At 38.4% G+C, this 15,968-nt stretch overlaps 1 protein-coding gene across 1 annotated transcript in view; it reads left to right on the top strand.

The window, feature by feature from the left end:
* CYFIP2 (cytoplasmic FMR1 interacting protein 2) overlaps window positions 1-15,968 on the top strand; it is a 236,629-nt gene that overhangs the window by 112,514 nt on the left and 108,147 nt on the right. Inside the window, exons 13-16 of the mRNA XM_053718790.1 lie at window positions 1,197-1,322; window positions 14,032-14,198; window positions 14,503-14,650; window positions 15,102-15,255. Of these exons, the coding sequence (XP_053574765.1) occupies window positions 1,197-1,322; window positions 14,032-14,198; window positions 14,503-14,650; window positions 15,102-15,255 (595 nt within the window). The remainder of the gene's footprint in view (window positions 1-1,196; window positions 1,323-14,031; window positions 14,199-14,502; window positions 14,651-15,101; window positions 15,256-15,968) is intronic.

Here is a 15,968-nt window from a genome sequence, read left to right as displayed (position 1 = left end):
TTAGGGATTTATCACTCTGTGTTTTGAACTTTATTTTTTGTTATTTGTCTCTTATAGATCTATAAGTATTAAAACAATTGTTAATATGTTACTGTTATACGTTAGCCCTTTGTTGACGCTTCTGTCCTCTCTTGTATTATGCCGTCACAACATTTAGCCAAGTCAGGAACACTCTCTAGGAAGTAGGTGTATCTTTGCCAAAAGTCTACATGAGGAGACATAATGAAAGTAAATACAGAGAGAGAGTTTACCACCAGGTGCAAACCATTGGTAAGCCTCAAGAATAGGAAGACCAAGTTAGACTTTGACAAAAAAACATATAATAAGGCCTGCCAGCTCTGGAACTATATTCTTTAGACAGAGCCCCTGACGGTTCATACAATATTTTTGTTAAACCCCTTAATTAAAGCTGAAAGTCTGCACTTCAATCACATCTTAATTGCTTCATTTAAAATTCTTTGTGGTAGCGTACAGAAACAAAACTATGAAAATTGTCACTATCCAAATACTTATGGGCCTAACTGTAGGTGGTGGGTTATATATGCTTTCATGTCTTTTTGTAGATCCATATTTCCTATATGTTTGTAAAATAACTGGTGCATTGGGGGGGATCTTAATTGTTACATGGGTGGGATCTGATTTGGCCAGGAATAAAAGGTATGGAGATGATAGAGATCCTGTGATAGTGATCGATGCTGCAGACTTTCACTGATGAAGGCTTTTGCTTGCTGCCCAAAACAGACATATAAGAGATTGGAAAGTTCTGGAATATTTGCAAGCCTAACTTCACAGATGTGCAACAATGACCATTATAGCAGGATGAAATAAAATCAAGGGATGAAGGCAGGACTCAGGTCCCAGTTCCACACCATTAATTTTCATCTCAAAAACAAGAATGGAGTTTTAGGAGACAGGGCTTGGTTAGACAGGGAAGCATCTGGTCAGCCCTGGTGGCACTTCTGGAAAGTCTGAGGACATGGTATGAACATTATTAGCAAAGCGTGAACTTATCAATGAGACAGAGATAAACAGAATTCCCTGTCCTGCAGAAAGAGTGTCCTGCAGAAAGACAGACATATTGGACTTCCACTCAGGACTGTCCTGAAAAATGCAGGACAGTTGGGAACTCTTGTTTACTATGTGTGTTGTGATGCCAAAGCACTTTCCATTGTATGTTTTTTCATTTTCTTTAATAGTACTCCTGGAAGCTGGTTCATCCAACAGATAAGTTCTGCAATAAAGATTGTCCAGGAACAGCAGAAGAGTATGAAAGAGCTACAAGATATAACTACACCAGCGAGGAGAAATTTGCCTTTGTGGAGGTGAGAAAATCTAAAAACATCCCTGAACATCTGTCTGAAAACAAATCACAATACTGTGAAGAATACCCAGTTATTAGGGGTGGGTGATTTATTTGGCACATGTTAAAAATAGTAAATGTTTTCAAAACAACTGTTTAAGGGACAGTAAACACCTTGCAATTATTCTGTAGAATAACTTAGCAGCCAAGTATGAACATGTTAAAACATATTAAACATCTTGTTTGTTGCAATTGTTTTTCACTAGCCAAAGTCCAACCACCACATGTCTTATTTGGAAGAACCAATTTGGTCTTGAGACTGTAGAAAACATGGCAAGCCTGGGTCATAATGTTAATATAAAGTGCATTGTTTTGAAGATGCTAGCAGCTAAACCATTTGAAACTGATAGGGAATTCCAAATTCACTTTTATTTTCAAATTAACTTTGTTCTTTTAGTATCTGTTGTTGAAAAATAACAAGTAAATATCCTAAATTACTGGCACCCAGCTTCTTATTGGAGGCTGCACAAATATGCCTCTTGTTATTGGCTTACCTAATGTCTTCAGCCAGCCCCCCGTAGTGCATTGCTGCTCTTTCAGCTAAGGATAACAAGATAATGGAACACATTTTTTTTTTATTTTTTTTTAAATATTTTTATTGAGGATAAAAGCTTACAAATTTAAATAGAAAGTGTAAGGCAAAAAGTAAAAACAAAAAATTATACCTAACAAGAAGCCAAACCCTTCTCATTAAATACAGAGGGTAGAAACACAGAATGCAAACAATCAAATAAATCTTACAGAGTGTGTTAAATTACTCATATCATATTACAGAGAAATATAAACATTATTATGCCCACATTAGCTATATAATCCTCTTTTCTATTTATAGAACTATAGATGATACAATAAGAATTAGGAGTGACCCCCAAATGGAAATATAAAGGCTTTTAGAAAAAACAGGTTCCCTCTTAAAGTAAACAATAGCTTCACCTGTACTCTTACCCTAAGGAAAGAGTAGAAAGAGGGGTTATAGGGGTCACTCAGTGATTATTGAATATATAGGACCACTCTTGGACCCCTGCCGCATATATACATGGGAATGTAATCAATATGGACTAGGATATTAGAAAACCAACACCATCAACAGTGATATGCCAGAAAAAGAAAGAAAAAAGAAAAACCTTGGTTGGGCAACTGTGAATAATAATTTTACAAACTATGAAAGGAGGTCTGAGATTGGTCTTTCTAATCTAACGATATACCATCTTAGGGGGTATGGATCTATAGATATACATATTCAAGATGGTATACTAATATCAGAGGAGTTGTACCACCTGTTTATTAACGCTTGTAAGGGCAGAGGGAGTAAATGAATGTAGACTATCAATAGGCTTGGAAATAAGATTAAAGTTAGCACTAATTAATAAGTAAAAACAGTAAGCAAGGAGTCCATGGGGTGGCACAAATGGGGGAATTGTTACAAGCCTGCCTCTGTGCATAATATCATATCATCCCAGACGGCTTGATTCTCTATAAGCTGTACGTAGCTAACTAGTAGTAAAAGTGGGATATAACCTATCTTTTTACCTATATTTTTTTAGTATTTTATATGTAACATTTCAATAATGTGCCTTAAAGGGACACTGAACCCAATTTTTTTCTTTCGTGATTCAGTAAGAACATGCAATTTTAAGCAACTTTCTAATTTACTCCTATTATCAAATTTTCTTCGTTCTCCTGCTATCTTTATTTGAAAAAAGAAGGCATCTAAGCTTTTTTTTGAATTCAGGACTCTGGACAGCACTTTTTTATTGGTGGATGAATTTATCCACCAATTAGCAAGGACAACCCAGGTTGTTCACCAAAAGTGGGCCAGTATCTAAACTTACATTCTTGCATTTCAAATAAAGATACCAAGAGAATGAAGAAAATTTGATAATAGGAGTAAATTAGAAAGTTATTTAAAATGTCATGTTCTATCTGAATCACGAAAGAAAAAATTTGGGTTCAGTGTCCCTTTAAGATTACTAAATTTTCATGTGCTCTAACCCAGAGTTAAAATCTAAATCCCAAAAACCCGATGTGCAAAACGCATATTTTACATTACTATATTTTTCACATAGAAAATAATGTACTTTTTATTATTGAATATATATCACTATATATATATATATATATATATATATATATATATATATATATATATATATATATATATATTATCCAATTAGCACGTGTTCCAGCACTCCAGCTTCAACTAATAATGAAGCACCTGGGTGCAATCCTCAATGGATTGTAGATAAGAGCTAGGAAAGGGAGGGCACTCTCAGGATTTATATACATCAAAGTTAGTTTATTGTTTATAACAACAACGTTAGAAAGTCATAAGGATAGGTCGACGTTTCGGCTTACATAGAAGCCTTCATCAAGACAGATGAACAACTGTTAAACGAAGAAGAAAAAATAACAGATTTAAAAACACAAAACACAGCATCAATACGTAATCCCACCCCCAAATTGTTTGCAGGCAGAAAAATAAACCCACAAATAATGAAAATAAACATAGAAAAAATACAAATAAAAATAAAAATAAGGCAAACCCATACACATAGCGCTAGGAGATACAACAATACAGTCCCTCCAATACTCTCAATCTGCTCTGGATATACACTGGTGGGGTATATATTATAATCTTAGCAAGCAAACAAAGCGTATGTAACCCAATTGTAGGTAAAACACCATATGGCTGCACAGTTTATGTGTTATGCAAAGTCTGGTATACGCTGGCCTGCCATATACATAAAAGACCCTTCAAAAGAGACTAGCAAGTCCCCATACCTCATTAGAAACCGCCTCAGACTCTGAGACCATATACAGTTGTTATAATGTTTCAAAGCAGATAGGTGCACCATACATAATACCTTATACATTTAGCAACGAAAAGGCACTATATCACTTCCTGATGCTCATTTATCTCGCATCTGACAACCTGACATTGCGTGCAGTAGTCACGCTGGACCCTACCTTCAAAGAAAACCACAACCACGTATACAAGTATGTGCACATCTTAGTATTGCACTCGTAACACTTTCAAAAGACTCAACTAGGTCTACAGTCATGTGCACACCTTAGTATTGCACTAGTACCCCCTAAGTATATACACATGTACCTTACCAGCATTTGACAGTAGTTACAACCTTGCAAATCCACACTGCCGTTAATACGTGCCCCACATGGTATAAGCTCAATAGGTAGTCTAACTTTCCAGTCCACAAATATAGATTAAACTCGGCACTATGTAAGCAGACCGCACTATAGCAAGATTATTGTCCCATGTCAGCTGCATGTCTTATGCGTTACACACCCACCGTTAACAACATGTGGCGCCCACAGCCCTAGCAAAAACATAAACAACCCCCATGTTTTGGGCCACAATATTAAGAAGCAGACAAATTACCTCACAACGGCGACTTGCAGCCGCACACGACACCACCAGCAAAACAGAATGCCATTAACAGAAACCAGAAACTATTTAAGCCCTGATCACCAGGCTCTCATTGGTTGGCAATAGGGGTGTGTTGAAAACACACCTGTAGCAGCTGTATCAACTACAGAGAAGTGCAGACAGTGCTGGATACTCTAATTAACTCAATTATAACCATGTTCAGCTGCTACCACAACAGCAGACACTATAGATGCTTAGAATTGGCAAGTGCCACAGATGTAAATAACATAGTAGATAAAGAATGGAAGCCATAATAAACCAGAGGTAACTGCATTCAGCTACTGTATAAACCAGAGTATACAACAAAATAAGGATGGGATCGCATATTCTCATTATAATGCAGAGCAAATTAACGTTCCTCAAACGACCATAAATACATAGTCAAAGACATGACTAATAGTGTACAGATGTGAAAACCCAGAAATTAACGTTCCACAAACGACCATAAATACATACACTATGGTTGCTTAGAATTGGCAAGTGCCACAGTTGTAAATAACATAGTAGATAAAGAATGGAAGCCATAATAAACCAGAGGTAACTGCATTCAGCTACTGTATAAACCAGAGAATACAACAAAATAAGGATGGGATCGCATATTCTCATTATAATGCAGAGCAAATTAACGTTCCTCAAACGACCATAAATACATAGTCAAAGACATGACTAACAGTGTACAGATGTGAAAACCCAGAAATTAACGTTCCTCAAACGACCATAAATACATAGTCAAAGACATGACTACCAGTATACAGATGTGGAAACCAAAAACCAATATATGGGATCCATCAGCCATTAGACACACCTCAAGTGGATGTCCCACTAGGAGGGGGGAGTATGCAGAACCAACACTAGAGGATATATAATAGTAGAACAAACCATATGACGGCACACACCAAGGTAGCACCCCAAAGTGTCAACACACTACGCATCATTTAGTTTTGAAATGGGTAACCCATCCAGTGTAACATCCCAGCAGAGAGGGGGACAAGAGAGAGAAAAAAAAAATCATATTACAAGATATTGGAAGAAGTAGTGACTACTATTCATAGACAATGTCAAGAACAATATATTATTAAATGCATAATCAACTTAATAGAACACGGAATAATCTAACTGCATATTAAGTCCATGTGGGCTGAGTGTGTTCAGCCGATAGATCCACCGGCTTTCACAGCATAATAGTTCCTTGCCACCCCTTCTGGGGGGGATCACCATGTCAATGAGCATTGCTTTCAAGGATGACACAGAATGATTGTGTTCAAGAAAGTGGCGTGCCACAGGCTGGTCCGCACTGCCATCCTTCAGTGCTGCCCTGATGGCACTTTTATGATTGGCAAGCCTCTCCCTGAAGGTAGTGGTGGTCTTACCAACATAATACCGGCCACAAGGGCAAGTCAAAAAGTATACCACAAACTTAGAAGTACAAGTTAGGCGATGCCTGATCTGGTAGGTCTTATTCGTATGGGGATGGTGAAACTTAGAACCAGTTAGCAGCGAGTTACATGTGACACAATTACCACACTTGAAACATCCTGGCTTGGCATTAGCCAGCCAGGTTTGGGGTTTCTTCCACGGGTCCGTTTTCATCAGCATGGATCGAAGATTCTGGTTGCTCCTATGCACCACTCTTGGTGGTGATGATCCAGCAAAAGGCAAAGAGTGATCGTCCCTTATTAGGTGCCAGTTCTGGCGAACAATATCACCAATTTTATTTGATACTGGGCTGTATGAGGTCACAAAATTTAATTTATTATCATTTTCACCCGTCTTTGGTTTCCTTTCAATCAATGAAGATTGGTTCAAATGAGACACTTCCTTGAGAACCTGCTCCACTAGTCCTGGGCTGTACCCTCTCTCTATGAATTTCATCTTCATATCCTGTAGCTGCTTAGCCTGATTCATGAGATCGGAGATATTTCGTATAACTCTCAACAGTTGTGATTTGATGATGCCCGTTTTTAATTGTCTGGGGTGGAAGCTGTTACTTTGTAAGAGGGTGTTCCAGTCTGTCGGTTTAGAATACAAGGTAGTATTCAATCTACATCCATTCTCTGTTATTGTTTTGAAGATGCACAGGTCCAAGAAGTGGATTTGTTCATCACTGTGCTCACTTTTGAATCCAACCGAGAGTTCAGCTGTGTTGAGTTGATTGATCCATAGATCCAATTCCATTTGAGTACCACCCCAAACAACAAACAGGTCGTCAATGTAGCGTTTGTACAACAGAACTTGAGGATTACGGTCAAGGAAGATGTATTTCTCCTCAAACCAGGCCATAAAGAGATTGGCGTATGATGGCGCCATGCTTGATCCCATGGCCGTCCCGACCATTTGTAGGTAGTACTTATCTTCAAATCGAAAATAGTTATGCGTCAATACCATTATATATAATATTTTCATGTAAAATACATTTATATCTACAGGAATAGAAATATAGGTGTATGTGTATATATATATATATATATATATATATATATATATATATATATATATATATATATATATATATATATTAAGGAATAAAAAGGACGTATGTGAAGAACTTTGGAATGTGAACTATGTACAGTAAATATGCAGTAAAACACATAAATACATCTGTACACACACATATATACATATATATATATATACATACATATACATATTTAGATGAGTGCATGTATCTCTATGTTCAATTCCGCAGCCAACTTCTCTGGGCTCGGTCTTATCTGAGATGGACAGTAGCACAGGGAAATCATGTTTTGTGGTCCGACTAGTCAACATTTCAAATAGTTTTTGGAAAAAACAGTTGTGTTCTCCGGGCCAAAGAGTAAAAGGACCATCCAAGCTGTTATTAGCCAGGTCCAAAAGCCAGCGTCTGTCATGGTATGGTGGTGTGTTAGTGCCCATGACATTGGTAACTTGCACATCTGTAAAGGGTACCATTAATGCAGAAAGATATACATACATTTTGGAGCAACATATGCTGCCATCCAGACGTTGTCTTTTCCAGAGACGTCCCTGCATTTTCCAGCAGGGCAACGTCAAACCACATTCTGCCCTGATTACAAGTGCATGGTTGCATAAGAAGAGAGTGCGGGTGATAGCATGGCCTACCTGCTTTCCTGACCTGTCTCCGATTGAGAATGTGTGGCGCATTATGAAGTGCAAAATAAGGCAACAAAGGCCCAGTACAGTAGCGCAGCTAAAGACACGCATAATCGATGAATGGGGAAAATTCCACTTACTAAACTAAACCAGCTGGTGTCTTCAGTGCCCAAATTCTTAATAAGTGTTATTAAAAGAAAAGGTGATGTTACACAGTGGTAAACAGTTGACTGTCCCAACTTTTTGAGATTTTTCAGATTTTAGATGAGTGTATTTTTCCAAAAATACATTAAATTCACAAAGTAAAACATCAAGTAATGTGTTAATAATCACCTAGATTTAGAGCTTTGCGGCCAAAGGGGTGCATTAGCTACGCATTATTTTTTTCCCCCCGCACCTTTTAAACAACGCTGGTATTTAGAGTTCTCTGAAGGGCTGCGTTAGGCTCCAAAAAGGGAGCGTATAGCATATTTACCGCCACTGCAACTCTCAATACCAGCGTTGCTTACGGACGCGGCCAGCTTCGAAAACGTGCTCGTGCACGATTCCCCCATAGGAAACAATGGGGCAGTTTGAGCTGAAAAAAAACCTAACACCTGCAAAAAAGCAGCGTTCAGCTCCTAACGCAGCCCCATTGTTTCCTATATGGAAACACTTCCTAAGTCTGCACCTAACACCCTAACATGTACCCCGAGTCTAAACACCCCTAGCCTTACACTTATTAACCCCTAATCTGCCGCCCCCGCTATCGTTGACCCCTGCATATTATTTTTAACCCCTAATCTGCCGCTCCGTACACCGCCGCAATTTACGTTATCCCTATGTACCCCTAATCTGCTGCCCCTAACACAGCCGACCCCTATATTATATTTATTAACCCCTAATCTGCCGCCCCCAAAGTCGCCGCCACCTACCTACAATTATTAACCCCTAATCTGCCGACCGGACCTCACCGCTACTCTAATAAATGTATTAACCCCTAAAGCTAAGTCTAACCCTAACCCTAACACCCCCTAAGTTAAATATAATTTTATTCTAACAAAATAAAATAATTCTTATTAAATAAATTAATCCTATTTAAAGCTAAATTCTTACCTGTAAAATAAACCCTAATATAGCTACAATATAAATAATAATTATATTGTAGCTATTTTAGGATTAATATTTATTTTACAGGCAACTTTGTATTTATTTTAACTAGGTACAATAACTATTAAATAGTTAATAACTATTTAATAGTTACCTAGTTAAAATAATTACAAAATTACCTGTAAAATAAATCCTAACCTAAGTTACAATTAAACCTAACACTACACTATCAATAAATTAATTAAATAAACTACCTACAATTAAATCAACTAAACTAAATTACAAAAAAAACCAAACACTAAATTACAAAAACAAACACTAAATTACAAAAAATAAAAAAAGATTACAAGAATTTTAAACTAATTACACCTACTCTAAGCCCCCTAAAAAAATAACAAAGCCCCCCAAAATAAAAAAATGCCCTACCCTATTCTAAAATAAATATTTAACAGCTTTTTTACCTTACCAGCCCTTAAAAGGGCCTTTTGCCGGGCATGCCCCAAAGAAAACAGCTCTTTTGCATTTAAATAAACATACAATACCCCCCCCAATATTACAACCCACCACCCACATACCCCTAATCTAACCCAAACCCCCCTTAAAAAACCTAACACTAAGCCCCTGAAGATCTTCCTACCTTGTCTTCACCACGCCGGGTATCACCGATCCGTCCAGAAGAGGGTCCGAAGTCTTCATCCTATCCGGCAAGAAGAGGTCCAGAAGAGGCTCCGAAGTCTTCATCATATCCGGCAAGAAGAGGAGATCCGGACCGGCAAACATCTTCATCCAAGCGGCATCTTCTATCTTCTTCCATCCGGCGCGGAGCGGGACCATCTTGAAGCAGCCGACGCGGATCCATCCTCTTCTAATGACGTCCTAAGTCCGAATGAAGGTTCCTTTAAATGACGTCATCCAAGATGGCGTCCCTCGAATTCCGTTGGCTGATAGGATTCTATCAGCCAATCAGAATTAAGGTAGGAAAATCTGAATGGCTGATTAAATCAGCCAATCAGATAGAAGTTCAATCGGATTGGCTGATCCAATCAGCCAATCAGATTGAACTTGAATCTGATTGGCTGATTCAATCAGCCAATCAGATTTTTCCTACCTTAATTCCGATTGGCTGATAGAATCCTATCAGCCAATCGGAATTCGAGGGACGCCATCTTGGATGACGTCATTTAAAGGAACCTTCATTCGGACTTAGGACGTCATTAGAAGAGGATGGATCCGCGTCGGCTGCTTCAAGATGGTCCCGCTCCGCGCCGGATGGAAGAAGATAGAAGATGCCGCTTGGATGAAGATGTTTGCCGGTCCGGATCTCCTCTTCTTGCCGGATAGGATGAAGACTTCGGAGCCTCTTCTGGACATCTTCTTGCCGGATAGGATGAAGACTTCGGACCCTCTTCTGGACGGATCGGTGATACCCGGTGTGGTGAAGAAAAGGTAGGAAGATCTTCAGGGGCTTAGTGTTAGGTTTTTTAAGGGGGGTTTGGGTTAGATTAGGGGTATGTGGGTGGTGGGTTGTAATGTTGGGGGGGGGTATTGTATGTTTATTTAAATGCAAAAGAGCTGTTTTCTTTGGGGCATGCCCCGCAAAAGGCCCTTTTAAGGGCTGGTAAGGTAAATGAGCTGTAAAATATTTATTTTAGAATAGGGTAGGGCATTTTTTTATTATGGGGGGCTTTGTTATTTTTTTAGGGGGCTTAGAGTAGGTGTAATTAGTTTAAAATTCTTGTAATCTCTTTTTATTTTTTGTAATTTAGTGTTTGTTTTTTTTTGTAATTTAGTGTTTGTTTGTTTTTTGTAATTTAGTTTAGTTGATTTAATTGTAGATAATTGTAGGTAGTTTATTTAATTAATTTATTGATAGTGTAGTGTTAGGTTTAATTGTAACTTAGGTTAGGATTTATTTTACAGGTAATTTTGTAATTATTTAAACTAGGTAACTATTAAATAGTTATTAACTATTTAATAGCTATTGTACCTGGTTAAAATAAATATTAATCCTAAAATAGCTACTATATAATTATTAATTATATTGTAGCTATATTAGGGTTTATTTTACAGGTAAGTATTTAGATTTAAATAGGAATAATTTATTTAATAAGATTTATTTTATTTCGTTAGATTTAAATTATATTTAACTTTAGGGGGGTGTTAGTGTTAGGGTTAGACTTAGCTTTAGGGGTTAATACATTTATTAGAGTAGCGGCGAGGTCCGGTCGGCAGATTAGGGGTTAATACTTGAAGTCAGGTGTCGGCGATGTTAGGGAGGGCAGATTAGGGGTTAATACTATTTATTATAGGGTTTTTGAGGCGGGAGTGAGGCGGATTAGGGGTTAATACATTTATTATAGTAGCGGTGAGGTCCGGTCGGCAGATTAGGGGTTAATAATTGTAGGTAGGTAGCGGCGACGTTGGGGGGGCAGATTAGGGGGTAATAAATATTATGTAGGTGTCGGCGATGTTTGGGGCAGCAGATTAGGGGTACATAGGGATAATGTAGGTTGCGGCGGTGTGCGGTCGGCAGATTAGGGGTTAAAAAAATGTAATAGAGTGGCGGCGATGTGGGGGGGCCTCGGTTTAGGGGTGCATAGGTAGTTTATGGGTGTTAGTGTACTTTAGAGTACAGTAGTTAAGAGCTTTATGAACCGGCGTTAGCCCAGAAATCTCTTAACTCCTGGCTTTTTTCTGCGGCTGGAGTCTTGTCGTTAGATTTCTAACGCTCACTTCAGCCAAGACTCTAAATACCGGCGTTAGAAAGATCCCATTGAAAAGATAGGATACGCAATTGACGTAAGGGGATCTGCGGTATGGAAAAGTCGCGGCTAGAAAGTGAGCGTTAGACCCTTACTTACAAGACTCTAAATACCAGCGATAGGACAAAACCAGCGTTAGGACCCCCTAACGCTGGTTTTGACGGCTAACGCAGAACTCTAAATCTAGGCGAATGTGTTTTCAGTATAGTGCAGGGTGAATTTATTTTTCAAATTGCACTTTTTTTTCTCTTCATTTTCCATACTGTCCCAAATTTTTCGAAATTGGGGTTGTAAACTGAAGCAGTTGGAGGTTGGTACCTTAAAGGGACAATAAACACCTTTTAATTGTATTTATCTCTGCAGCTTTGCAATAAATTTACATACTGGGTGAGTTTGAAAATATTTTGAATGCAATAGGACATTGGTTGCTGTAAATGTTTTTCAATAGCCAAGCTCCACCCACCACTTGCTCTATTTGGAGGAGCCAATCATGGCTTGTTACTGGAATACACACGGCTAGCCACTGTCGTCATGTTAGCAAATAACCATTGTTTTGCAGTGTCTTTTCTTTTAATGCTGAGGCCTAATAGAGACAAATATGTGGCAGTGTTGGTTTGGGAAGCCTGCAATGTGCTCTTCCAATTGTCAGATTTATAAAAACGGTTCATTTTGAGACAGAAAATGGGGCAAAATAAATAATTAAAGTATATTTACACATAAACACTTTATATTAAAATCTCAATATATTTACTATCCTTTTAATGTTGCTTAAGAAGAAAAGTGTCTGTAGCTGTCACTTCCTGACTCCATGGTTCCTCATGCTCCAATATCCACTCTTTAACCCTTGTAGTCATAATGTTATTTAGGAAAAGGTGACATAGGGAAAATGTATCATTAATTGCAGACAGACAGGTTGGCAAGTAGTGAATTTGTCCACCTGCAATCGCCATTTGCAATGCTGCATCACATGGCAAAATGTAACATTTCTTGTGCAATGCCTGCTCCTTCGCAACCAATTACGCTAGAGCAGGGGACCTGTCACTCACCCTGAATGAGTAAGTGTTGGGGTGATTGATCTCACCAGCTCTGAGGTGGCAGAGAAGCAGTTCCTGCTCCATAAATTTGTGACTGCAGGCTCGCTCGTGCAACCCTGCTCCGCATAGCCTCAAAATCTACAAAGGGAGCTTCATAAATTTACCCCATTAGTACTGCCATTGTTTGCAGCATTAACAGGACAATGTGCGTCTAATTGCCTCTCCCCTCTTCATATTATCTATAAAGTACTGTAACAGTGTGTGATTCACTTTGATAATTCATGATGTGTTTTCAAATTTTTGTCAAGTTGATAGACATACAGGCCCCTATTTAAGAAAGTCTGGCGGACCTGATCCGACAGTGTGGATCAGGTCCGCCAGACCTCGCTGAATATGGTGAGCAATACGCTCGCCGTATTCAGCATTGCACCAGCAGCTCACAAGAGCTGCTGATGCAACGCCGCCCCCTGCAGACTCGCGGCCAATGGGCCGCCAGCAGGGGGTGTCAATCAACCCGCTCGTACTCGGTTGGGTTGATTTCCGGCGATGTCTGTCCACCTGCTCAGAGCAGGCGGACAGGTTATGGAGCAGCGGTCTTTGCGACCGCTGCTTCATAACTGCTGTTTCTGCCGAGTCTGAAGACTCGCCAGAAACACGGGCCGTCAAGCTCCATTCGGAGCTTGATAGATAGGCCCCACAGTATGTAACATTTAAAGAGATAGGCCAAAATTGAAATGTGCATAAGTGCATTTCAGTTTTAAATTGAAGCATTTTTGCAATATGCTTCCATCAGTAAAAATGCTTCTAGCAAAAGTTATTACTGTTATTTTAGCGGCATACACACATATGCTGTCTGGGCCTTTACTTGTGTACAGTGTATTTATGGTCTGTAAACCCTTGTATTAAGTCTCTTTACAGGGTATTTATGTGCTGCAGACCTCTGGTATTGCGCCTGTGTACAGTTAATTTATAGTGACTTTATGAAATGTGGTAAGCAGATAAGCCGGTATATTTTAGTAGTTTATGTAAAAAGCCATATTGAGTAGGTATAACACAGTTGTAGTAGTTGATTTTAAGTGCATAATGAGAGCTTGTATGGTAAGTACCGTGCTGTTAACTCTAGGGCTTCCACACAGGGCTGCAGCCCAGTACATAAAATGACTTCATCAGTCATGTGACATAATGCATAAACAGGTGAAATACATTTTGCTCATCTTATTCAAGTAATGTTTGTTCTTCCTTCTGAAGGTCATTGCGATGGTCAAGGGTCTTCAGGTACTAATGGGCCGCATGGAGAGCGTGTTTAATCAGGCCATACGCAATACTATATATGCTGCACTGCAGGACTTTGCTCAGAGTGCCTTAAGGGAGCCACTTAGGCAGGCTGTGCGCAAGAAGAAGAACGTTCTGATCAGGTAATAATGGGCAAAGAGTACAGGGAGAATAATATGTTCCTGAATTTTTTTTTAGTTTTATGCAATATAAATTATCAGTGCAATCACTGTGTAGAATATTTTAGTATCATCATATTATTACAGCATTATTAAGTCTACAGCATGCACACCAGCCTCTCTGGATGAAAGTGAAAAACACTATTTTCAGAGGAAAAGCAGGCAAATTAAATAATGAATGTACATTGCAATATTTTTTTACTTTGAGTTTGATTCTTTAAATTACAAGAAGGCACTAGTTCTTCAATATTTTTTCCCCCATCCACAGCGTCCTGCAGGCAATACGCAAGACCATATGTGACTGGGAAGCGGGACGAGAACCTCCAAACGATCCGTGTCTGCGTGGGGAGAAGGACCCCAAGGGAGGGTTTGATATCAAGGTTCCCAGGAGAGCTGTTGGACCATCCAGTACTCAGGTCTGGATTAAGTATTTACTTTGTACCAATACTCCCTTGTCACATGACAGGCATGTACAATACAGAATCCACTTAATAACAAGACAAAATGTACAATATTCAGAGACGACATATTATATATGCACTGATGGTGATTTACATTTCTAAGACATCTTTGAGAAGCTTCTGTAGATAAGGTCTAAGTGGGATCTGATAAGGGGGGGGGAGGGCGGGTGTTGGAGACAGAAAATTGACATCATGCCATTAGTTCCACTTGCCTATGGACTAGAAAAACAGCATCACTCATCAGCAGGTTTCTAAACAAAATTAGAGGTTGAAAATAATAAAATATTTATACTAAAATAATAATAAAATAATTCCTTGTTGACATTTTGAACTCTCAATAGAACTAAATTAAAATGTATCCACTTTAGGTTTTAATTATGTGCCTTTTTTTTCTTGTTCCTTACAGTTATATATGGTGCGGACAATGTTGGAGTCTCTGATTGCTGACAAGAGTGGGTCTAAGAAGACATTGCGCAGCAGTTTAGATGGACCTATTGTGCAGGCGATAGAGGAATTTCACAAGCAATCCTTCTTTTTCACTCATCTCCTGAACTTCAGTGGTGAGTTGTGGGGATGGAACTGGTGAGAGGGAACCCAGAAGCTCTATGGCTGCTATCGATTTGACTGTTGTATTAAAGGAATTAGACTGGGCTACATATGGGATGATATATTCAAAGTAAAGATTTGCCTAAAAATTATACACTGGTGCATTTTTTAATTATATTAATTGTTTCATATTAATGAAATAATTGTAGTGGTTTAATTTCTAAAAGTAATTGGTGCCGCCATATTATAAGCTGAGTTTCCCTAGGTTAAAAATCTTGTTCTTTCTATCTAGTTTTTTTTCTGCTGAGGCCAGGTGTAAATAATACAAGTAATAAAAAAAATTGTATAACTGTTAAGAGTATTGTCAGTAATTTAAAACATAACTTTTACTAATTAATCATTTTAACTAGGACAGCAGTTAAATCAGTCTGCCTCGGATCTATGATTAAAACACTCCAATGGTCTGGACTCTATTAAAGAACAATATATATATATATATATATATATATATATATATATCTTAGTGGTCTATATATTAATGATGTATCAATCACAATCCGCTTCATTCCCATGACGAAGCAGATTGTCAAACGCAACCATATTTGGGATTTTTTTCACTGCTCCCTGGCTGATGCATTGCTATTAATTGTATTCCCTTCAGACAAAAGGTTTGTTTTGGACTGTATTACTACGAAAAAACTAAAAAAAAATTCCGATGCAAAAAGTG

This window comes from Bombina bombina, chromosome 6 (genome assembly GCF_027579735.1).
Source record: "Bombina bombina isolate aBomBom1 chromosome 6, aBomBom1.pri, whole genome shotgun sequence".
Taxonomy (NCBI): domain Eukaryota; kingdom Metazoa; phylum Chordata; class Amphibia; order Anura; family Bombinatoridae; genus Bombina; species Bombina bombina.
Note: the sequence above shows the minus strand (reverse complement) of the source record. Positions and strands in the feature narration are given on the sequence as shown.